Raw genomic sequence first — 25,831 nt, 5'->3', positions numbered from 1 at the left:
ACCTCTTAGCATTTTCAATGTAACAGTCCATGTTTTAAAAAGTCCATTCAGAATAACAAAGCAAAAGAACTGGGAGAAATACTTTCCCTCTACTTCTGGATTATGAGCAAGTTAGTAAATGCAGGCTTTGATCCTTTCTTAGGAGAATTCTTAGTATCAACAAATACTAAGAGAACCTAAGTACTGTGCACAGTTTTTACTTTGAACGCTATTGGAAAATGCTTCCCTGGCGGGTATGCAAAAACATCTCTTTCTGTAGCGGGGAAAACAAAATCAACAACAAATAGTTCACATTCAGTTATGTGGTGTTTTTTAATTTAAGCAATGACTACTTTAAGCTATACATCTATAAGCTCATCTTCTCCATCATCATATCCAACAAAACAATAAAACATTGTTCTTGAAAATTATTCTAAACTTTTAAAAATAGCTGAATTTACAAATTAACATCCTGAAGAGTTGGATAAATTATACATCTCTCTCACTTAATCTGCACACACTACAGCATTTTAAAATTTCACTCAGGAACCCAGTTAAGGGAGTCTTTCTTTATAACGCACATATTTACACAGCCTTTGTTGACACCGTTGGTTCAATTCTTTTAAGTATCTTTCAAGGTTCACAGACATATTTAAAATGTATTTAGCAGCATATCAAATTAGATTAAAAGAAAGAAAACCTTGTTTGTTTTTAAATAAAGTAGAACATGAAATTAAAAGCACTCCATATGAAAAAAAAAATTAAGGTATTTCTCTATGAATACTGTGGTAGGCAAAAGCCCTATTAAAATGTTTATTCAACAGCATTTTAGTTTTTAGTCCTGAGCGCAGAGTAGACATAGCTGCACTGCTCTGGTTATGGGACTATTCCTTGTTAGCAGAATATAGGGTGCTTCCAGGGTTTTACTGTGCAATGATCCTGCCTTAGTGATGTAGTTTTACCAAGATGAAATCCAGACACTGGATTCACTGATTCTGAATTTCCAATCTTCCCCTATTTTCTCATGATGACTGCAAAGACTGATTAGTCACATGGTATCTTTTGATTTGTAATGTCAGGAGCCCTCAGTCTGGAAACAGCAACAGTCAAGGGCAGTCGTCTCTCCCAGTTTATTGACATTCCAATCTTAATATTTCATACAGCAGCAAAATTCAAGTAAACTTTTTAGGACCCCTCCAGTTCTCTTCTATTAAAGGTTTTGGAAATGAGATTAAAATATACCAGTATATTGTGGATAATTCTGAAGTTTCATTCCACAGAAGGGTCAATGTGAGGTACATAGGGCAGCTTCATATTCTAGATTAGAGTTCTCAGACCACCATTCAAAATCACAGATGTCCAGTTTAATTTGCAAAGTCTTATTTATGCACACAAACTAAGCCATTATATGTGAGAACAAGCATTCACACACACCCACACACAGACATATATAAAACCAACAAACACATTTTGAATGCAGTACATAAGGCAGCTCTTAAGGGCAGCAGTTTTTAGCAGAATACAAATGCCTAACAGTAGAACAATTAACAGTTCTTTCAGGTGCTACCATTTGCCTAAAAATGCAGAGCAACTTCAGTGAGAGCAAAGTTTATCCCCAGAGCTTGAGACATCTAGTGGTGCAACTTCTATTCAGTTACTGGCAATATCTTCACTTGTATCACCTGGATCAGAGATCGGTCCATCTAGACTGCTGGGAATTTTCCAGATTTTCACAGTTCGATCACTGTAAAACATTTTTTAACATTTAAAGAGTTTTAATTCTAAAACTTTCCATTTAGTCCAGAATTCCCCAAAGGGAAACCTCTTAGATGTGATGGGACTCCTTGCAGGATTTCCAGACAGTATGGCCAAGTAATATTTTCTTACACACACACATTTAACATAAAAAGAAACATTAATTAAATACTCAGTTAAATTAATCTGATTTTGGACTGAAAGAGATTACTGTTGTTTATAAAGTAAATACTCATGTAGTAATAAAAAGTCTCCATGGGAAGAATTTTCCTTAAGGGGGTGGTTTTTAAAAAGGGAAGGGACCCTATATGTTATTCATTGGGAATTTCACCACAAATCTGTAGAATCTGTAGCATGCTGAGTAGTATTTTGAAGGTGGTGTATTTAATTCTAAAACTTTCCATTTAGTCCAGAATTCCCCAAAGGGAAACCTCTTAGATGTGATGGGACTCCTCGCAGGATTTCCAGACAGTATGGCCAAGTAATATTTTCTTACACACACACACACACACACAAAAATAAACCAAAAACCAGAAATGGCAATGCAGCAGTCATGGGTCATTCATCAACCCCCAAAACTATACGCACAGCACTCCCAACACATTAAAATGTTAACAAAATTTTTGAGACTGTCAAATTTTGTAAGATTTTAGTGGCATAGCAGCTCTGCTATGTAAAATTTTAGGGAATATATTTAGGGGAGAGCAGCATTCTAAAAGATCGTTGACCCAAAAGGAGCTTACAACCCATAAATCTCATGGATTGGCAACATATACAGTAGCCTTCAAATGCAAGTCAACTCCAGCTCCCATTAATTTTAGCCAGCATGGCCACTTCTGAGGGAGTCAAAACTCCTTGGGGTCACATACTGCAAGCCTCTCTCTAAACCAGTGTTTCTCAACCTCAGCAACTTGAAGATGTGTGGACTTCACCTCCCAGAATTCTGTAGCCAGCAAGCTGGCTGGGGAATTCTGGGAGATGAAGTGCGCACATCTTCAAGTTGCTGAGATTAAGAAACAATGGTCTAAACAAACAGAATAAGTGCAATAAAATACCTTTATTAGGACCAATTAAATATAAGCTTTAAAGTACATCAAACTTTTTTGAAAAAAATAATAATTTGGGTAAACCCTGAAGCTTGCTTGGAGATGTGATAAAAAAGTAAAAGAGAGTAGTAGCAATTCTCCATCTTGGCAAATGTCAATTTATAAATGGACACAGAATGGAGTTAATATTGTTTTGGCCTCTATGGTTTATATTCCAAATGTGTGGGAGAATTAAGCTACATTAGGGGCCTTCAAATACACAATTAAAACTCTAAATTTTTGTGTTCAATCAAAAGCTATAAGACCCATTCTGAATAAGTATGTTTATATTTTGTATAACTATCTGTATTGTCATTTCATAGAGAAGTGTATATAATCAGGAATCCTGGGAGATTTATTTATGTTTATGATTCTAATTATTTGTTAAAGCGTATTTTGTAAAAAAAAGGTAAGTGCTTCAAGTGAATGAGAACACCTGAATTAATTCCAGAAATAAAATATAAGTACAGAACATAAAAAGAACTCACTCAGATGCAGTAAAAATCTGGCTGGAATTGGAGCAGATGGCATTAATAGGACTATCATGTCCTCTTAGTTCACTGATTGGTGCAAACGTGTCGCCCCTCCAGAGCTTCAGAATCCCTCCTCGACAGCCACTCAGCAGCACAGAGGAATCGGGAACGACACCAAGAGCACAAACCCAGTCCTTATGAGCGTTAGGAACTTGCTGAAAAGAAATCACAAGTTCAGGCAGAAAAAATGGCAACACCTATAATTACGGATAGACAAAACTGTTTCAGAAAATATCAGCTGGAAGCTAATTAGGTGTATACAGCAAAATAATATGCACGCTATTAGCTGTTTCAAGAGTTTTCACTTTTTCAAATAGCAATCCCCCAAAATGGAGTATTCAAGTAACCTGTGAGAGGCTGTGAAGAGGCTGAGAAAGAAACAGGAGGAGCTCAAGAGGCAAACATTCAACAGAGGGAACAGTTCATCAGTGACTTATTTAGAATATGGCAGCTCAGTCCAGATTGCAGGAAATCCAAGAAGAGATTCAAAACTTTAAAAAAGACTCTGCCTTAATGGTGTGTGTGTGTGTGTGTGTGTGTGTGTGTGTTGCCTTCGAGTCAGGGTTCAAAGTATCTGGAGCAGTTTCTCCACTTTAAGATGTGGGGAGTTCAACTCCCGGAATTCCCCAATCAGCCAATATATATTGGTGCCTTCAAGTCAGTCTTGACTCCTGGTGACTGCCTGGACAAGTCCCTGCAGTTTTCTTGACAACATTACGGAATTGGTTTGCCATTGCCTCCTTCCTACGGCTGAGGGAGAGGGGCTGGCCCAAGGTCACCTAGCAGGCTTCGTGCCTAAGGAGGGACTAGAATTCACAGTCTCCTGATTTCTAGCCTGGTGCCTTAACCGCTAGACCAACCTGGCTCTCCTGCCTTGATGTGCTTGGTAATAAAAGAGGGTTGGAGGTTCCTATCAGTTTCCAAGATTCTGTACCTTATCCCTAATTCTTGCATTAAAACCTCCTCCTGAAGTCTGTGTCATCCTTGCTTCCTTGACTCTGCCCTACTGTAAGTGGCCTGACATGACTTTTAACACATCTGTGGTTTGTTTTCTTCAGAGTATTCCAAATATTAATATGAGTAGGCTTGTCTGTGTATATTATTTGGGCCTGTCTTGAATTTCTAGTCTCTATTCTGTGAAAATAAAAATTATATTATTCTCTATAATTCTGAGGATCAGTTAAGAAAGCTGTTGGGAATCTTTCAGAATTCTAGAAGAGATGTCAGGGTTACAGAAAAGCACATGAATGTAATTTATAAAATCTGAATAATGAATATTGCCTATTAGTCTAGATTATCATTTCTCCATGAGTTTAGCATGTTTTAACATCTTTGTTGTGAAAATGCAGATTCTGAATATTTGAAAAAAAAATTGATTTTGACAACAATTCTTGTATACTAATGCCTTCTTGTGTTTTAACATTACCTGAATTAGGTCCTTTTGAGCCAAGTCCCATTTTTTAATTCCATTATCTCTGGATCCACTAAAAAGATGGTCACCCATAATAGTAAGTGCTTCAATGCCATCATAATGAGGAGGTTCAAAATTATGTGTAGGGCTTACAGTTCCAAGAGCTCCTTCAGTTATATCAAACATCTGGAATGGGAGAATATACTTGTATATCTGCAGAATTGTTTTGGCCAGCATTTAACCGAACATATATGAGGAAATGCACCCATTATTCTTAATGAACACACAATAGTCCTTCAACAATCCCCTGAAAGTCTGGAATGGTGCATTAGTAGAAATTAGTAAATGAATTTAAATCTTTGTTAGTTCAAAATAACATGGGCAGTCAGTAATCACAAATGCATAATCTATTAGTTTTATTTATATCCTCTTTGCATCTCAAAATGAAATTGTTTTTCAAAGTCTCATTACGAAAACTACCTCACTACTACTATATCTCAAGGAATGGACTTCAGATTATCATATAAAACAAAACAAGCTGGTCTTGAGTTTTCTTAGAATTTCTTAGAATTATCTAAGCCTTATGTAAAATACTCTTAAAGAATTCTTAGTCCAGGAATTTCTTTGGAACACGACTGAATTGAATTCTTAATCTTTCAACATAAAATTCCGTTTTTAGTTAAATTTACACTTTTTTCATTTGAGCAGTGATGTTGTTACCGTATTTAGCCGACTAGAAATAACAAATAATTTTGCTCTACTTTAAAGATCTACTAGCCCTTTTTCTTGGAAGTTGTTTTTTTTAGTTTCTATCAATAATCAAATGACCAAAAGAGTAACAATATTAATTACCCTGATTGAATAGCAGTATTCCAGTAGAAGATTAAAACATGGTTTGCTATTGCTTGTCCATGTACTAATTATGCAATATATCAATGGTAACATTTTAAAATATTTCTAAGTAGCAGCAATTATTGGGGTTTGGACTGTGATATTATACACATTTACCCATGCATAAGATCATTAACTTAAGGGGGTTTACATCTGAATATGTGGAGGGAAAAGATTGTTTTCATTAAAAACACGAAACACAAACTACTTCTTTTACTCTTCAATATCAAAACAAAACCCACAAAAAGTGGTCAGGTCCAGCAGGAGGGGAATACTGCAAGTCCCATCAGCCAGGGAATATCCTCTGGAGGGACCAAGGAAGAGAACCTTTTCTTCCATGGAAGCCACCCTGTGGAATATCATCCCCCCCATCCCCAGAAATCAGACTGGCCCCAATCCTGCTGGCTTTTCACAAAGACATAGTTTTGCCAATGGACATGGAGATCCAGGAGTATGGTGGGAACGATACACTGGCAGTACTGATTGTTTTGATGAATGGGATTACCTGGGCTGTGAATTTTATGTATTTTATTATGCTTTTTCTCATATGCATTTATATTTTTTCTTGTTTTTAAATTGTTGTATTGATCTTTTTTGTTCTTTATATACAGCCTAAAGCCATATACAGTGGGGCAAAAAAGTATTTAGTCAGCCACCAATTGTGCAAGTTCTCCCACTTAAAAAGATGAGAGAGGCCTGTAATTTTCATCATAGGTATACCTCAACTATGAGAGACAAAATGGGGAAAAAAATCCAGAAAATCACATTGTCTGATTTTTAAAGAATTTATTTGCAAATCATGGTGGAAAATAAGTATTTGGTCAAAAGTTCATCTCAATACTTTGTTATATATCCTTTGTTGGCAATGACAGAGGTCAAACGTTTTCTGTAAGTCTTCACAAGGTTTTCACACACTGTTGCTGGTATTTTGGCCCATTCCTCCATGCAGATCTCCTCTAGAGCAGTGATGTTTTGGGGCTGTCGCTGGGCAACACGGACTTTCAACTCCCTCCAAAGGTTTTCCATGGGGCTGAGAACTGGAGACTGGCTAGGCCACTCCAGGACATTGAAATGCTTCTTACGAAGCCACTCCTTCGTTGCCCGGGCAGTGTGTTTGGGATCATTGTCATGCTGAAAGACCCAGCCACGTTTCATCTTCAATGCCCTTGCTGATGGAAGGAGGTGTTCACTCAAAATCTCACGATACATGGCCCCATTCATTCTTTCCTTTACACGGATCAGTCGTCCTGGTCCCTTTGCAGAAAAACAGCCCCAAAGCATGATGTTTCCACCCCCACGCTTTACAGTAGGTATGGTGTTCTTTGGATGCAACTCAGCATTCTCTTTCCTCCAAACACAACGAGTTGAGTTTAGACCAAAACATTCTACTTTGGTTTCATCTGACCATATGACATTCTCCCAATCCTCTTCTGGATCATCCAAATGCTCTCTAGCAAACTTCAGATGGGCCCGGACATGTACTGGCTTAAGCAGGGGGACACATCTGGCACTGCAGGATTTGAGTCCCTGGCGGCGTAGTGTGTTATTGATGGTAGCCTTTGTTACTTTGGTCCCAGCTCTCTGCAGGTCATTCACTAGGTCCCCCCATGTGGTTCTGGGATTTTTGCTCACCATTCTTGTGATCATTTTGACCCCACGGGGTGAGATCTTGCATGGAGCCCCAGATCAAGGGAGATTATCAGTGGTCTTGTATGTCTTCCATTTTCTAATTATTGCTCCCACAGTTGATTTCTTCACACCAAGCTGCTTGCCTATTGCAGATTCAGTCTTCCCAGCCTGGTGCAGGTCTACAATTTTGTTTCTGGTGTCCTTCAACAGCTCTTTGGTCTTGGCCATAGTGGAGTTTGGAGTGTGACTGTTTGAGGTTGTGGACAGGTATCTTTTATACTGATAACAAGGTCAAACAGGTGCCATTACTACAGGTAACGAGTGGAGGACAGAGGAGCCTCTTAAAGAAGTAGTTACAGGTCTGTGAGAGCCAGACAACTTGCTTGTTTGTAGGTGACCAAATACTTATTTTCCACCATGATTTGCAAATAAATTCTTTAAAAATCAGACAATGTGATTTTCTGGATTTTTTTCCCCATTTTGTCTCTCATAGTTGAGGTATACCTATGATGAAAATTACAGGCCTCTCTCATCTTTTTAAGTGGGAGAACTTGCACAATTGGTGGCTGACTAAATACTTTTTTGCCCCACTGTATATGAGATGGGTGGCTATATAAATTTGAAGAATGAATGAATGAATGAATCTGTCTGAAGACTTTTCAATGCAAATAGGGAATTCCTATTTTTCATACATAAATGTGCTCAGAAAATGTCAGCCAGACAAGCCTTTCAACTGTAAAAAACAGATTACCGTATTTTTCTGACTTTAAGATGATACTTTTTTCTAAAATCCTTACGCTAAAAATTGAAGGGCATCTTATTCAAGGAAGTAAGCTGAGGAGAGAACCACGTGGTTGCAAAACTGCCCATACTTTGTCTCTGCAAACAGGCTTCCTCCTATTTCTAGCCTCCAATCACGAGTGAAATAGCTTGAATCTGCAAACAGGCTTCCTCCAATCACGAGCCTCCAATCACGAGCGAAACTGCCCATACTGTCTCTGCAAACAGACTTCCTCCAATCACAAGCCTTATGTAACTGACGTCAGCTGATGCTGAACAAACCAATTAGAGGAAGTCTGTTTGCAGAGACAAGCTATCGGCAGTTTCACTCATGATTGAATGTAATCAGTTATGCAAAAGAGCATGGAAATAGAGCTGCAGAGAGACATTTGGACCTCCTCCCACCGAGTGTATCAGGTCAATGTTACCTAATTACTAAATAAAAATGTGTTCTGCACTATCTTTAAAATATTGATTTCTTAATTTTGGGTTGGAAAAGTGGGGGGCGTCTTGTACATGGGGGCGTCTTATTGACGGAAAAATACGGTAATAATGTACTCTTAGTTAATTACTAAGTAATTATGTACTATTAGTACTAATAATGTACTAATTCTTCAAGTCTACTTTAATATGTTTTAAAAATGCATGAGAGGGTACCTTTATATAATGGTCCTTTGAGCCAGTAATTATAAGATCTTGTCCACTGGAAATACAATCCACAGTGAGGCACATAACTGGGCCCAAGTGACCAGTTAGCTTTCCTGTAGACTGAAATCTAGAAGAATAGCAAAAGGTAGAACTTGTGAGATATAAAAGAACTTGATTATTTCAAAACCTAATAAGCCACCTCAACTAATTCTTTTTCAATCTTATACCGATTTTAGATATTTTTATTAGAATATGCAGTTTTGTAAAGTTTTCTTGGTTTTACTCTTGAATTTTCCTTTGTAAAGCAAAGTTATAAACATGAACAAATTTTTTTATCCTTATGAACCTCTTTCAGGTTTGCCCCTTTTTCAAGTTTGTCCTTTATTTTTTTCCAAGGAAATATGGTCACTGTACTCATACAGCATTTGCAGTTCAACACTTTTGCCATGGGAAGAAATTATGATCTATCAGCTTTCCCACTATAAATATATAATGAAAAGGAACTCAAACCTGTCACTGACTAGTCCTAGTCCAAACTGGCGATGTCTAGTGCAGATTACAAATACAAATTCACTTTGGCACTAGAAATCACAATGCTCTAACAGGATAATACAGAAATATTACCTCTTCAGGTCCCACATTCTGACCACATTTCCTGCAGCTGCATATAGAAAAGTGCCCGTTGGATTTAAAGCAATCTGATTTATCTGGTTCTCGCCAGCTGGAATTGTAACTGTTCTATTGGTATTTGCAGAGCAGGCATCCCCTGGCATCGCCTGGCCTGAAGATCTTCATTTTACAAGGGAAAAGAACAAAACAAAACAAGACTAGACTAGATTAGATTAGATACGATAAAAAAAGGAATGTGATAATTTAATCTGTCCCTTGCTGAACGTAACAGGATGATGGGTTGATGGATACTGATTGTGTATCTTGTTTTAAATGGAAAGTGCTCGCGTGCGCGTGCTCTCTCTCTCATCATATTTATATAACCGCCCTTCTCACTGAACATGACTCTGGGCAGTGTACAACCAATAGTTAATATCACAATTATTAAAGCACTTTTAAAAATAAATAAATACAAGATAAATAAGCTAACAAAACAATATTGTGGGAGAGCACCCATCTAAACATAATACAACCATCATACAGGCTCCCCATGGTATCCCCAAGGTGCTGGAAGAACCATGTTTTCAAAGCCTTCCGAAAGGCTAACAGGGATGGGGCTAACCCCACCCCAGCGGGGGAGGGGGATGATGTTCCAGAGGCAGGAGCCACAGCAGAAAAGGGATGTCAACTGGGTTCCATCAGATGAAGCTTTTTAACAGACGGGATCTGCAACATACCCCTCCTGCTGGACCTGGTACGATGAGCAGATGTGATTGGAAAGAGGCTGTCCCACAAGTAACCTGGACCCATGTCATTTAAAATGTTTAAAATGTTTGCTTCTGGGTTCAATTCAAGGTGCTGCTTTTGACCTTTAAAGCCCTATATAGCATGGGGCCAAGTTATTTGAGGGACCACCTCTCCCTGGTTACATCTACCTGTCCCATCAGGTCCTGCAGGAAGGTCATGCAGTTTCCATCTGCTGAACAGCTCCATCTAGTGGGATCCAGGAAACAAGCCTTTTCTGCTGTAGCCCCCATCCTTTGGAATATCATTCCCCCTGAGGTGAGATTAGCCCCAAACCTTCTGTCATTCTGGAAATCTCTTAAAATGTGTTTTCTTTTTTTCCAGAAGGCTTGGGGATCCCATGGCAATAGCCCACAAGATGGCTGTATTGTATGTGAGATTTTGGTTCATTCTCCCAAGATTTTATTTATATTTTATGTTAACTGTTTTAATGGTTATTTAAGATTTGTTTTGTTTGCTTTATTGTATGCTGCCCAGAGTCACGCCAGCAAGATGGGTGGCTATATAAATTTGATAAATAAATCAATATGAAAAATTATGTATGTTTAGAATACTTAATGTTGGCATGATCTGTGATAATCAAGTACCAACAGATGGTGAGCTGTTCAGGAGAATTCCAATGTCCCAATCTGATTGATATATATATATCTACTGGTACTGTGAACTGATTCTCTCTTCCCTTTGAGGTAGAAGAGCCCTAATTCAGTGGCTTACTCCATGATGCGTGATGCCCTGATCTCTCTGGTTAAAAAAGATGAAAAATACTTTAGACCAGTGTTTCTCAACCTTGGCAACTTTAAGATGTGTGGACGTCAACTCCCAGAATTCCCCAGCCAGCTGGGGAATTCTGGGAGTTGACGTCCACCCATCTTAAAGTTGCCAAGTTTGAAAAACACTGCTTTAGACAGAAGCAGCCCAGCTGCCTTGGCTTTGATAAGGCTTTCAAAATGTACCTGGATTCACAGCCTGATGCATTATAAGGAAAATCAGAAGAGGAATTACATACTTCTCGTTCTACAGCTTAGATCAATTCTTCACCTTGATTTACAGTGTTTAATTTAGAGCTCCTCAACAGTGGAAGCACTTCGTTTTCTTGTCTATTTTCTCATACTGCATCGCGGGGGCTTTATTTTTCCTTACATTTAATATCTTACAAGTAATTTCTTAATTTGCCAGCTCAGTGAGCTTTACACAAAAGTTAAAGAAAGCAAAGTAGCTGCTTTTAAGCCTGGATATTCTGCATAATTATAACTGTCTCAGCACTTACAAAATCTATTAATAATTAAATATATTGTGAAATCTATTAATAATGTTATAAGATTGCATTTTTGCTTTTTAGAGTTCCAACTTACGTTAGTGTTCGGATACATTTAGCAGATTCTCGGATGTCCCACACCTTAATATAAGATGTTGAGACTGTGAACACCAAACTAGTATAATTACAGTATTTTACAGATACAACATTGTTGGGATGACCACTCAGAGACATGATTTCCTGTCCAGTAACTAAATTCCATACTTTACAAGTTCGATCTAAAAAGAAAAAAAAATACAACAAATAAAATATGCTATATTATTCTGTGCAATACAGGCATTCATTCCTTTGATTTATTTGTTGTTTCATAATGAATTGCTATTTTGATAAATTACATAAATATAGATAAAAAGTACACATCAATATCTAATAATTATCGTTAAAAGTAGCTCAAATAGTCAACTAACATTAGCAAAGGCACAAACACACGGGCAGCAAAAATTCTATACAGGAAACATTAGAATACAGACCAGATAATAATATTTTCAATTAAAAAAACCAGAAAGAATAACAGTTAAAAAAAATCTTTGGGTAGATGTCAAAAGGATAATTTAATTGTAACATCCTACAACTAGTGTATTTTACAGCAACTGAAGCTTCCAGGCTATTTCAAAGGCAATTCCATCCGCATCACACTGCTATAACCTAACAATAAGTCGTCAGGCACGGAATACAGACTCCCTCGGTTGGAATATCACTCTGAGCTAAGAAGAGTGTCCTACAGAAGAGACACTCAATTGTACCAAGTAACAAAAATGGACCCATGAATGCCTGTAAACATCTGTGAGGGGAAATGCAACCCTTTCAGCAAAACATGTGTCTTAGGGATCACATCCCAATCTATTTTACCAGAGGGAATGATTGATTATGACTAGCTCTCAAGAGAAAGACCCAGGTTGAATGCAGAAGTTAGAAGGCAAGCAAAGCAGGGGAAGCAAGAACCAAGAGCCTCCTTCTCAAAAATCGGAATCAGTCAACTGACACACACTCTTAATTGCCCATGACCAGGAGATTCTCCAACTATTAATCTGGGTCCATATGATTATTTAGAATGAGCATTTCTACCTCCTTGGCAGTAAATGGGACTGGCATTATAAACAATTTGGTCTTGTCAAGGGCAAGTTTCAATGATCAAAGTGTACTGCCTCCATTTTCGAGCATATGACAGCTCTGGAGAATGTTCTTGCTAATAAAATACAGTCAAATGAAAAGGTCAATTCACTGGTTAATTCATTGACAAAATACTTTTGATGTTAATGGAGATAAAAAGGAGCATGAATGACTTCTTAAAACTGGCAAATTAGATCGGCACATCAGAAGCCTGGGGATCTGAACTGCAAGAAGATTCTTTTCAAAGTTCTGTAGGAATAGTAGAACTAGGAAATATGAAGCACCCCAGCTGAATGATGTGCCCCATGTCAGTAGCGGTTTTATATGTTGGTTTATTTATTTATTTTGTGGTTTACAACACTCATCATTTTCTACCATGTTTATTTTAGAAGTGATAACTGCAGTCAAGAAACCATCTTTTATCTTTATATACTATATATGTTTGTTATGTGGTGGGGGGGTGTTGTCTGTTTTTATGCTTCACACTGCCCAGAGTCACACTGTTTATAAATCTTATAAATAAATCTTCTCTGATGAAGTAAATTTAATTAAGGCTGCTAGATCCTCACACCCATCACCTTGAGATTAAAAAAAGTATTTTCTTGGAAAGGTTGCTCATTTTGGCATAGTTTGTTTGGTAATTGGAATTACTCATCCACTGTCTGTCTTCTTTTTTAGTAGCTATCTTTTTTAATGAATTGTGAAACTGGATGGGTGTATGAGGTGGGGATGTGGACCAAGGAAAATTAGGAGTGGAGTAGGAAGTTAAATAGCAAAGAAATGAAGAAAGGTAGACAGAAACTATTTTTCGGGGAGAGCTGCTTCCTGTATGATAAGTGTAACAGAGTGATACAAAGCTTCAATTCAATGAAGCATACACCAATTTGCCCCATCACAACAAATCCATGATTCAAAGCAGGGATCCACTTTGAAGCCACAAATTCAACCAAGAGATCATGAAGTGCTTTGCAACCTTTCAAAGTGGTTGGCTGATTTGATGGCTTTTCTCTAGTTATTCCATCCTTATTACATAGTGACATAGTTGTAACCATAGTTCTGAAGTTGTTATAGGTAATATATGACGTGGCAGCTTTACTTCCACATGCAGGAAGTTTCCACATGCAGGCAAAGAGTGCAAAAAGTGTGGCCACCATTGTGGCATGTGTGTGACAAAAATCTGATGTATGGAAAAAATGATAGGCAAGGATTCCTGGAACAGAACACTTGTGTAATCCAGAGAATATACAGAATGAGGCAGGCAAAAGATGATATAACTGGAACCATGGGCTCTCTGACACATACGTTGCCCGCCAATTAATTTAATCACCTCATCAAATTCTTGGTCTTGAGTTCTTTTGGGGAGTCAAGGCTAACATTTTTTTGGGCTTCAATTACTATTTCAAAATCTTTAATGTAGCCAATCACAAACCTTGACTTTGGTCTCTCTTGTGCTAACAGAACGTTACACTTTTGTGCTCTTTCCAGCATGACTGAGAATTCAACTCTGTTCCCAGCATTTTGAATATGCCAATATTCACTCTTAGGTCAAACTTTTAATTTCGGCACCATCATGGCCGATTTAAATCTCTCAACAATGAGCAACTAAGTGCTAGGCTAATACATCTTGGCAGTGGCCCAAACATTTAGTTTTTTTAAGAACTGTGGTTAACTAGGCTACGAATTGCATAGATTCAGTGCCAGCTCTTTTCTCAGTGGCTTATCTATCTCTCTGACAATGTATCTCACTGTGCCAGCTTGTTTCTGTTGCCTTTGCTAGTTATGTCAATTGCCCAGAAGATAAAACCAGGTTCTGCTACTGATGAAGAGGTACTTCCCAAGAAAAGACAGGCTTATCAACATGCTGCTGCAATGTTCCTGCGTCCCCTCCAAAACCAGGACCAGAAGCAGCAAAGCTTAAAGAGTCGTGGAGTGCTACTCCACAAGACTAAATCAATGGTAATTCTTTCCAAAAGAGTCAGGTTTCTCCCTTCCTTCCTAAGAGTTGCCAAGTTTGCCAAACAGACATACCAGCTCTCTTGGAATTCTAGAAAAGCCAATGATCAGTGGCAGCAAAAACCCACCCTGTCTACCAGGCCAAGTTAATGGTCATTCTTCAGTATTATGCTAGGCCTGGCACCTTAGAAAAGCTAATGGAAAAGAGCTTTTTACACAGGTTTTGAAAAAAATATTTTTAACTCCAAGTAGGATCCTTTTTGTATTCATTCATCTGAACCAGCCTTTTTGCAAGCAATTTGGAGGTTTAAGTGCTGTCAATTCCTCATCCTTCCTACTATCATTGTTGTGAATCTCTTGAAGGCAGATTTTAGAGTTACAGGCCTCTAAAAGGTCTATTATCTCTGCTACTGTCATCTTATCCTGCCAAAAAATAAGCTGATGCTGGTATTTTGATGCCTTCTCATTATAGCCTGCAGATATTTTTTTTTCCACTCAAATCTCAAATTGATCCAACTGAAGCAGTTTGCCCTTGAATTGCAAACTTACATGCCTCCTTGATTTGATTCTCAAATCTCCAATTCAAATTCAATTCAAATCAATGGATTCACACAGGCTTAAAATGTAACATGTAGGTTCGTTCTTAGAACATTCCATTATCTTTTGGTAACACCATCAATACTGAGAGAGAATTGAGAAAGCTACATAAACTCAATGGAAACCAATCAAACCTTTTGATCCAGTGAAGAGAAGATCATCAGTAGAATCAACACAAAGCACAGCCTTCGTATGACCTTCAGCAATACAGGTACACTGAACTGGAGAAGGTCGGACACATTTTGAAGAAACTGGGTTGATTATGCCTCTAAATGGGAAAAAGAACCATACATTAGTCATTGTATCAGTCATTTTTAATCAGATTTTATTATTTCAATCATCTTGTCCTGCATTACTGGAAATCTTTCATGAAACTATAGATTAAGAAAGGAAATCTGTTGACAGAAGAATATCTATGAATGTATGCTCTGCTGTGGCTATATAACAGGACATACACTTGCTCTTCAATCAAGTGAATTTTTCCCAACCTGTGTTTGTTGGCCAAGAGAACAGCAATGAGAAAGGTTAGCTTAATCATGGACCAAATAGTCCTGAGGAGCACACAAATTTACAGATACTATCTTCCATCACAATGGACATCTAAGCCACTGGTTGCAAAGCTACAATTACTGTGCTTGGCTAATTATGGCCAAATCAGAGTCTGTGGGATTATACCAAACCAGGACAATATGTTTCCTGCATCCAGTCTATTTACTTATCCAAATCCACATTCTATGCTAAAGAAAATCAAATATTCCAAAATTTTTGCTAGCATTTTTAACTATTTTAAAAAAGATATAGAATGGGAGAAGACAAATATATTATTTCCTGATGCCCTTTACCTAACCATAGCCTATATTATGTGTGTATGCACACATGCTCACACATACATACACACATACAGTGGGGCAAAAAAGTATTTAGTCAGCCACCAGTTGTGCAAGTTCTCCCACTTAAAAAGATGAGAGAGGCCTGTAATTTTCATCATAGGTATACCTCAACTATGAGAGACAAAATGGGGGAAAAAATCCAGAAAATCACATTGTCTGATTTGTAAAGAATTTATTTGCAAATCATGGTGGAAAATAAGTATTTGATCAATATTAAAAGTTCATCTCAATACTTTGTTATATATCCTTTGTTGGCAATGACAGAGGTCAAACGTTTTCTGTAAGTCTTCACAAGGTTTTCACACACTGTTGCTGGTATTTTGGCCCATTCCTCCATGCAGATCTCCTCTAGAGCAGTGACGTTTTGGGGCTGTCGCTGGGCAACACGGACTTTCAACTCCCTCCAAAGGTTTTCCATGGGGTTGAGATCTGGAGACTGGCTAGGCCACTCCAGGACCTTGAAATGCTTCTTACGAAGCCACTCCTTCATTGCCCGGGCGGTGTGTTTGGGATCATTGTCATGCTGAAAGACCCAGCCACGTTTCATCTTCAATGCCCTTGCTGATGGAAGGAGGTGTTCACTCACTCAAAATCTCACAATACATGGCCCCATTCATTCTTTCCTTTACACGGATCAGTCGTCCTGGTCCCTTTGCAGAAAAACAGCCCCAAAGCATGATGTTTCCACCCCCATGCTTCACAGCAGGTATGGTGTTCTTTGGATGCAACTCAGCATTCTCTTTCCTCCAAACATGACGAGTTGAGTTTCTACTTTGTTCTACTTTGGTTTCATCTGACCATATGACATTCTCCCAATCCTCTTCTGGATCATCCAAATGCTCTCTAGCAAACTTCAGACAGGCCCGGACATGTACTGGCTTAAGCAGAGGGACATGTCTGGCACTGCAGGATTTGAGTCCCTGGCAGCGTAGTGTGTTACTGATGGTAGCCTTTGTTACTTTGGTCCCAGCTCTCTGCAGGTCATTCACTAGGTCCCCCCATGTGGTTCTGGGATTTTTGCTCACCATTCTTGTGATCATTTTGACCACACGGGGTGAGATCTTGCATGGAGCCCCAGATCGAGGGAGATTATCAGTGGTCTTGTATGTCTTCCATTTTCTAATTATTGCTCCCACAGTTGATTTCTTCACACCAAGCTGCTTGCCTATTGCAGATTCAGTCTTCCCAGCCTGGTGCAGGTCTACAATTTTGTTTCTGGTGTCCTTCAACAGCTCTTTGGTCTTGGCCATAGTGGAGTTTGGAGTGTGACTGTTTGAGGTTGTGGACAGGTGCCTTTTATACTGATAACAAGGTCAAACAGGTGCCATTACTACAGGTAACGAGTGGAGGACAGAGGAGCCTCTTAAAGAAGTAGTTACAGGTCTGTGAGAGCCAGACATCTTGCTTGTTTGTAGGTGACCAAATACTTATTTTCCACCATGATTTGCAAATAAATTCTTTAAAAATCAGACAATGTGATTTTCTGGATTTTTTCCCCCATTTTGTCTTTCATAGTTGAGGTATACCTATGATGAAAATTACAGGCCTCTCTCATCTTTTTAAGTGGGAGAACTTGCACAATTGGTGGCTGACTAAATACTTTTTTGCCCCACTGTACTTTGCCAGCTTCGTTCATGATATTATGACATCTATTGTGCACACATATGCTATTCTACTATTTGACAATGGTATTAATAAAATAACCTGCAAAGCTACTGAATGATCTTTGGATGATTTCCCAAACAATTTATGAAAGATTTTAATTTCTTTCATTGTTCTTCTTCTGCATCTATAGACAGAAGGTTCTTTGACTGAACAAACCTCTTTCAGAAAGAGAGATGATTCTGAAAGATTCTTCAACTTCCTATAGCCTTACAACCACCCAAATCTGCTCTAGAAATCTAAAGAACAACAACTGAGGGAGGGACTGCAGCAGGGGAATTTTTGAGAAAAACTGCTCTATTTTCCTGGATCAAAGAACTTTTTTTCAGCAGAGAGACACCACATCTACACTTGCATAACCTCATAAAAAATTAAGCAAGGTTAGTTTGGTTAGTACTTGGAGATTTTGAGGAAATTCCAGGCCTCTAAACTAGAATAGAAAGCTGAACAAACATTTCAGAAGAAAGCAATGGCAAACCACTTCTCCATTGTTACCAAGAAAATATCATGGACTTTTCCAGATAATCAAATTTGGCTCAAGGGGATATACTTGTATTTACAAACCTCTGAATACAAGGAGAGAATGTTTAAAGCTTGGATTCGGAAAAATGGGAAAGTTTTAAAGCTGTACCACAGTTCTAATCTCGTATCCAACAGCAAATCACTATGCTGGAGATTATATTAAAGCAGAGCCAATTGAATAGCATATTTTCAAGAAGTGAAACCTGAAATCTGAACTATGAAGAACCAAGAAGTACAGAAGTCAATATTCCTGTACGTTACAGACAAATTTTGAATATATCCATAGCACATCTGAAGGCCTTTGTTACATATTAAGATGCTAATGTATTAATGATATGAATAATAAGAGAAAAGAATATGTAGATTAAATCAAAACCTACAAAATATGGAAAATCTTTCTACTTATAAATTATATATTAGAAAAGTGGAATATAACTGAAGCATGTATAGCTTTACCCCTTTTTAAGGAATGCAACTTGAAATTATTCTGCTGAGAAAAAGATATAAAGTCGATACAGTTATGAAAACTGAAGAAATTAGTCTTAATAAACTGATAACAGCTTTCAAGAAAAAATGAACCTGACATTCCTAACAAATATGGTTGTTTAAATAGTGAATTAGACTCTCTGTATCTTTCAAATATAGGTGCTTTGTATGCAAATAAAAACTTGCACACACATCATATAGAAGTTTTTTTTAAGGTAGCTAGAATGTGAAGAGGGAAAACAGGCAATAAAGACAGAATGAATTTTTTAAACCTTTCTTATATGCAACATGTTGATACTGTTCAGCTATTTAGTTATATCCTACTCTCATGTACGTATTGGGAATCGGTTGCAGGGGTTATTTTTGTCCTATGCTTAAGATTTAAGAATGACAAATGCTCTGTATTATTATTGATAATTTCTATTTCCTTTACTCCAATGACATGTTTCCCTTACAGACCAGCTGTTTTTAGCATCTTTAAGATTCAAGAACTGTTGTGAATATACCTGAATGTAAAATGAAAACACATCTTTCCTACACAGTTCATTATAGACTTCACTTTCAACAAAGCAAATTGAAAATGTTTGCCATGAGTTTGTTAAGAGATTAGAAAAGAGAGAAAAAAGTAAGTAAACACTTGCACACCACTCAGGGATAATTTTCAGAGAGAAATTAGTGCACATGCTGGAGATATTCTTTTTTTAAAATCAAACAGAACAGGAATGCTTCAGAAAAAAAATGATCCAAGAGAAATATGAATGCTGTGAGGAGCACAGAATTTTAAAAAAAACATGCAAAACAAGTTTAGTTAGTTAATTTTGGAACTGCAAGTAAATACATTAAGCATAATGTAATCCTAAGAGTCCAGAAGATGGAAAGGAGGAAGACCAAGTACCTGTGTACCTCCGACAGAGAAGAATCACTTTCATCAGACCTACAATAAACAGTAGTAAGATTATGGAGAAAGATTATAGATATCATCAGGGTAAAGAAAGAAGAGAGGGAAAAAAACAGCACTGCTACTAAAAGGAAGAAAAACCAGTCTGTAAACTACACCCAAACAGGCCTAACCAGGTTTGGTAATGGTGGGAGAATATGCAGAAAGCCTATTTCTCCAGGGGGAAAAAATGGAGCTTTTATCAGAGACTTTGTACAAGCCATTTCCAGCTTCCTTAATAATTCTTAAAAAAAAAAAAATCTGTGTGCAGAGAGCCTTGATAAAATGACTGAATGTATCATGTAGCCTTCTGCCTTTTTGTTCCTTTGTATGTGCATTGGGGGAGTCAGTTTTGGAATCATGTTCAAAATCATAATTAAATTGTCTATAAGAGGTTAACCCTTTGTGTTTCCTTTTCCTGAATCAAGACAGAATCATATAATTTCTGCACTTCTGTAATCCTTAAAAAATAGCCCCATTTTAAAGAACACATCAGTATACTTTTAACAGTTGAAGATACTGCATTCCTCATCATAATCAAACAGTTGAGCAGTTGAAATCTGAGTAGCAAATATGTTAGTTCAAAGCAGACCAATAGTCTTTATATACCATTATGGCCAATTTCAGTAAATAACACTATAGAATTGCTAGAATTCTTTTAGCTAACAGAAAATAGCTCCAAGCATGGGCTAAAGTATCTCAGTGGATTGCAAGAACTGTTAGAAACATGTATAGCAACCAGAGATTGTAGGGGGATAACATTAAATCAAGCTACAGAAAGACCAGCAAAGAAAGAAAAAAAAAGGCCTACAGCACTACTGGCAAAAACTTAAAGTTAAGCACAATATATTAGCGCTGAAAGTGCAGCACAACTGCAATAAAGAATCTGAATCAACTCAAACTGCTACCACTTCAAAATAAATACTGAACAAAGCAAAAAGTACTAAAGTTTCCTCCAGTCAGTATTTCCAGTTTTTCCTTTGCCCTGAAAGTGTGATTTCAGGGCAAATGAGAATAAAAGTTGCCTGTTAATCCACTTATATAGGAATGCCATAATTATATGAATGCTGACACTACGTCATTCAACAGCACAGAAACTCACAGAGGTACTCCCATGCCCCAAAAACACTGGAGAAAAACTGGCTATTCAGAGGTTACAGGGAATATGATTTTATATAGGCATAAGAAGTAGGTTTCAGCAGGAAACATAGTTTATGTAATTAGGAATGCCATATTTTAAGGGTGTGGAAGCAACAAATGAACTGTATTTTCAGCTCTAGCATGAGATGGCCACAACCAAAGCATTCTGCAGCTCTGTTGCAGGCTCATGTGTGCTTTGGGTACCATCAATGCTGTAGGGAGTCGGATCTTTGCTTTGTGACTTACTTATCCTTCTGAACTGATGGGATTCCCTGAGAAACAGTAAGACGGCTAAAAACATTCAGTTCATTACGGGGCCGGCTTGGTGGGGAAGGAGGAGGTGACAGACTAGCCTCTGAGGTTCCAGAATCTGAGCTACAAGAAAAAAATTAAACATTAAAAGCAAATTGTAAATAAAAAAATTAAAATAAAAAAAGTAAATGAAATGGTTAGAGAGGTTAAAATCAACAATGTATGCAATGGACTAACTCACTGATGTTTGCTTGCTTAGTTTAGAAATGTTTATTGCAAGCTCCTCTGGTAGATTAGAAAGATAATAAAATATGCTGCCACGAGATAGCAGTATGATAACTTAAAAGAAATTAAGGGCTATGGAAGAAAAAAATGTAAATATGAGAACTCTACAATGGAAAACATATTGTTCCAAGATTGAGTACCCTCAGTAATAAATAGTCAATATTAATGAAGTTTACATGCTGCTTTTAAGTGTACCATTAGGTGACATGCAGAAGCAGAGTTACAAAGGCAGCTTCTTCAACAAAGCAAAATCATGTTCAACTTTTGCAGGAGACCATATATAAAATCAATGTTATTTAAAATAAAGCATCTTACTGTTTTTGTTCTTTTGACTTAGGCTTATCTCCAGATTTCTCATAGCTTTTTCTCTTTGATACAGGTGAAGATTCTGGCATTTTTTTTTCGGTCGGAGATGATGACTGTTTGGATCTGTGACCACAGAAAAAGAATACTTGTGCCTTAGAATACTAGGGTAGACAGTCTTCGTTTGATGACTGCAATATTGGTAGGGCTCTGCTGAAGTGAGTTTGCAAGGCACCACCAGATTTTTTTAAAAAATATTTTCAGTAATTGCAAGTTACAGATTTTTTCACATACTACTGTCAATCACCCAGAATTGCTTGGATAGGCATTATAACACTAACTGTAAATAACTAAGTATGGATAAACAGTTTCTAGTGGAGAATGCACGTGAATGGAAAGGCATACGTTATCCTTAAAGGTATAACATCAGGATATTACTGGGACATTTGGAAGAAAGAAAAATATAAAGAAATACGATATGAAAGAAAAAGAGAGAGAGAGATGGAGGGAGGGAGGACAACAAAATACATTAAAACTTATCCTTCTGGTCCTTTTTTGACTAATTCTTCCTTTCTTCCTATCTACCTATATAACTTTCACTTTAGGGACAAAGACAACTTTAATACTGTGAAAGGTTTTTTTTGTTTAAAAAACACTAGAAGAGGGCTCCATTTTTTACTGGCATACCAGGATAAAGAGATGGTGTAGTTTCTCCCTTACCTTCCCAGGTATGCTCAGGATGAACATACCTGCTTCCAGGTACAGTACAATATTTCATATTGGAGGCAAGCTCCCCTTAATGACAATGATTTTTTATCCTGACATTAACTGCCACATAGGGGCAATATTTTGTTGGGAACTGAGCTGGGTAAGGAAGGTGAAATCATAGTTACACCGAACATTAGAGGGGGCTTCCATGCTAAATTAATATAATTCCAGTGAACGTGCAATTGCTGCTCAAAATTTCATATATTTTTCAATTAACTTCTGGATATTAAATGGTGATTCAAGCAAGCTATGCAGAAGTCCATTTTGATTCTCAAGCTATATAAGGGTACCTTGCCTGGGCTTCAACTCCTTCCACTTAAGAAATCCTGAGTCACTGATTGGTGACTCTTCATGTCAATGATTCATGGCTATTACATGAGCTTTTTCAATGGCATGAGTTCCTCCCTACCTCAGATCCTGAAATTTCATGGATTTCAAGATTTCACCCCTTAGCCTTGAGATCTTATTGCTGATTTTTATTTATGGAGAGTTTAGAAGTATTTAAAAGGCAAAACAGGTGTATTAAGGGGCTTAATTTATTTGTATTTGTTGCCCCTTCCCCTTAAAAGAGGAAAACTGCACTACCAAAGATCTGCTTAATTTCAGTAACTTAATCTAGGGGTTCTTCTGGAGCTGTTAAATGTGGGTTGGGGTTGTACGTGGCCTATAGGTTGCTCATTCATAATTCAGAGGAGAAATTTGGCACTGTAGGTGAGGAGGCAAGGCCCAGAATCCAAGCTTCCATGTCAACCATCTCCATAGCTTGTTTAAGTGATAAAGATCTAAGATTTATCAATGTTTACTATCTATCATTCTGTAAAAAGTATTTTTTAAACCAAATACAGGGGAAAAAAATCAATTTTATGGACCCCTTGTTCAAACTTCATGGGCAAAGTTTTAGTTCCAATTTAACCCCCAAATAATCCTAGTTGTTTCCAAAACTGGACAACTGATGTAACTCAAATCATTTCTGTAAATGTACCTAATTTGTGTAATTATGCAACTAATGTACATTGATGCAAGTAAATTACATCAGTTTGGTAATTATGCAAATAGCATGAACTGATACAAATTACAAACAGTAGATTTAATGAGGTGCAGCTCCAAGAGACATCTCTTCCCCAAGTTGGTCCATAAAATTGAATTTTTACTGCATTTGCAAAAGCACTGAAGTCAACGCTACTAATAGTTACTATTAAAGATCTATACTGCTTATTTTCCTGTCAGAAGCAACAGGCATAAAATGTAAAAATTATTAGACATTGTCAAAAAAATGTAATTCATTCTAGCAAGTAGATTAATCCAATGAGTGCATATCATTCATTTTTTATAAGAAAATCCATTAGAAAACCAAGTATTGTTTTCATATTGGTGGATGTTTGATAGTTAAAAGTTTTGCTATTATTTTATATTAAATTCAATGTGAAACATATGAATAAGATTCCTGATGCAATAAAAATATAAACTGGTATCTGATGCTATGAACCTTAGTAAATTCAAGTCTTTGGGACTCAAAACATTATACATAAAATGTTTTAATTCAGCATTCCCCGTTTGACATCCTCTAGTCAGGGTTTCCCAAACTGTGAGGTGTACATCCCTTGGGGAGGTGCAGACAGAGTCTAGGGGAGATGTGAAGAACCTATTAGCTGTACATTGTTACAATAAATCCACCTTTCCCCAAATTTCATTGTATTGCTTTCATTGTTCATTTGCGTTCATTTTGGTGCCTGGATTTCTAGGGGAGGTGTTTATATTAAGATTACACTAAAGGGAGGTGTGATAGCAAAAAGTTTAGGAACCCCTGCTCTAGATGGATGTGGAATTCTTAGCCAACGTGGGCCAATACTGCACTGACTGCGAATTATAGGAGTTGTAATTCCAACATATTAATCAGGGCAGCAAGTTAGTATAGCTTCTGTAAAGGCATTTCAAGAGGATTCCTTTAATAGAGAGAATTTTCTCTGTACAACCAAAGGTTACCTAAGGGACCGTCTCTCCCCTATCACTTCAACCCGTCCCACCCGGTCACACAGAGAGGGCATGCTTCGGACCCCCTCAGTAAAAGAACTCCATCTACCGGGGTCCAGAAGGCGGGCCTTCTCTGCGGTGGCCCCCGCTTTTTGGAATATTCTGCCCCCGGAAGTGCGATTGGCCCCCTCACTCCTGACCTTCTGAAGGACCTTGAAGACCTGGTTCTGCCACTTGGCCTGGGGCGGGGAGGGAACATCTCAAACAGGGAGATGGCTAGCCCCATAGTGGCCGGCTGTCCCTGGCCTGATTTTCCATCTTCTTGGATTTTTTTTGTTTCTAGTATTGTTTTAATTGTATATATGGTATGTATTTTATATATATTTATAGTTTTAATGTCTTTGTAACCTGCCCAGAGTCCCCTATTGTAGGGGAAATGGGCGGGAGAGAAATCCAATAAATAAACAAACAAACAAACAAACACGTATCTTTCACCAATATCGTTAACTATTGTTGGATTTTATATATCTAAATATAATAAATAAAACTATTCATTTCTATTCTGTTACTATTTTTAGACAGGGTTCAGATTTACGGAGCATGAATCTGCTAAGAATATCTATGCAGAACCATTTAATACTAGAATTCTACGACAACTGCACTGGAGATGTTGGAGTTCCTTTAAACAGAAAGCTGATCTCCAGGTATCCTGAAGCCAAATGAAATGTGGCCAAACATGTGCTAAGGAGCCAAGAGGAAGTCAGTGCACTGTACAAATCTTACACGCTGGCAGACTTAGAAGGCAAGGGTGACAGCAACAGAATGGCCTCTCTGTCCCTGGCAGAAGGTTCTTTCATGTCAGAATCAATTCCACTTTCTTGAGTTTCTGCAACAGATGCAAGAGGACTAGACACAACTGAGTCTCCTGCACTGACATCTGATGTTAAATCACTGCTATCAGCATAAAGCAATTCCATCTGGGTGGTTGTCCTACGGCGTGCCTGAAATAGATGTGAAAAGGAAGAACAATACAGTAACACATTCTAATTTTTCAGTACTTACAGAATAGTCTGGAATGAAGATAGACCAGTTCCCTTTACTTGATCCCCAGATAAAATTATTCCTCATTATCTGTGCTGAAAAAGGCAGCTATTGTCTGAAGGTAACTAGTTCCACTCATGGATTGTTGACTGCTAGTAGTATATGGGCTACAACACTACCCAGGTAAGCTTATTCTTACTTTCTTCTGTCCCTCCTGTCAAAATAGAAAGCACGATGACAGAAGGACTCTGAATAAGAAAACGCTCTTATTTTCTTCCAGGTTCTATCAATCAATTAAATCATAAAAAGACTAGAAAAACCTGGAAGAAGATATAGGAGTAGAAAGGAGATTATCACTCCCCTTCTAGCATTCTGAATCTGGGCAGTTTGAAAGAGTGCAAATGGACTGGAGATAGCCTGTTTGGACCAATGATGACATTGCTATATAAAATGGCGCCATACTATTGACCACCAC

General features: G+C 37.7%; 1 protein-coding gene across 10 annotated transcripts in view; it reads right to left on the bottom strand.

Annotated features, from left to right (window-relative positions):
• Window positions 1-730: 730 nt before the first annotated feature.
• KIF21A (kinesin family member 21A) overlaps window positions 731-25,831 on the bottom strand; it is a 106,035-nt gene continuing 80,934 nt past the window's right edge. For 5 of the 10 annotated variants that reach the window (XM_088141624.1, XM_088141616.1, XM_088141617.1 and 2 more), the window contains 11 exons: window positions 25,099-25,316; window positions 21,589-21,702; window positions 20,983-21,111; window positions 19,555-19,593; window positions 15,234-15,367; window positions 11,477-11,657; window positions 9,336-9,500; window positions 8,721-8,838; window positions 4,779-4,949; window positions 3,308-3,507; window positions 731-1,723 (listed from right to left, as the gene is read on the bottom strand). In XM_088141624.1, the coding sequence (XP_087997750.1) occupies window positions 1,630-1,723; window positions 3,308-3,507; window positions 4,779-4,949; window positions 8,721-8,838; window positions 9,336-9,500; window positions 11,477-11,657; window positions 15,234-15,367; window positions 19,555-19,593; window positions 20,983-21,111; window positions 21,589-21,702; window positions 25,099-25,316 (1,563 nt within the window). In that variant the 3' untranslated portion in view covers window positions 731-1,629. The remainder of the gene's footprint in view (window positions 1,724-3,307; window positions 3,508-4,778; window positions 4,950-8,720; window positions 8,839-9,335; window positions 9,501-11,476; window positions 11,658-15,233; window positions 15,368-19,554; window positions 19,594-20,982; window positions 21,112-21,588; window positions 21,703-25,098; window positions 25,317-25,831) is intronic. The other 5 variants (XM_088141619.1, XM_088141620.1, XM_088141622.1 and 2 more) reach the window with 3 other exon arrangements.

Source organism: Python bivittatus, unplaced genomic scaffold (assembly GCF_059951505.1).
Source record: "Python bivittatus isolate LINGU-HERP-01145 unplaced genomic scaffold, Pbiv_v1 ctg000330_np1212, whole genome shotgun sequence".
Classification (NCBI taxonomy): domain Eukaryota; kingdom Metazoa; phylum Chordata; class Lepidosauria; order Squamata; family Pythonidae; genus Python; species Python bivittatus.
This window is presented reverse-complemented; position numbering and strand designations above follow the sequence as displayed.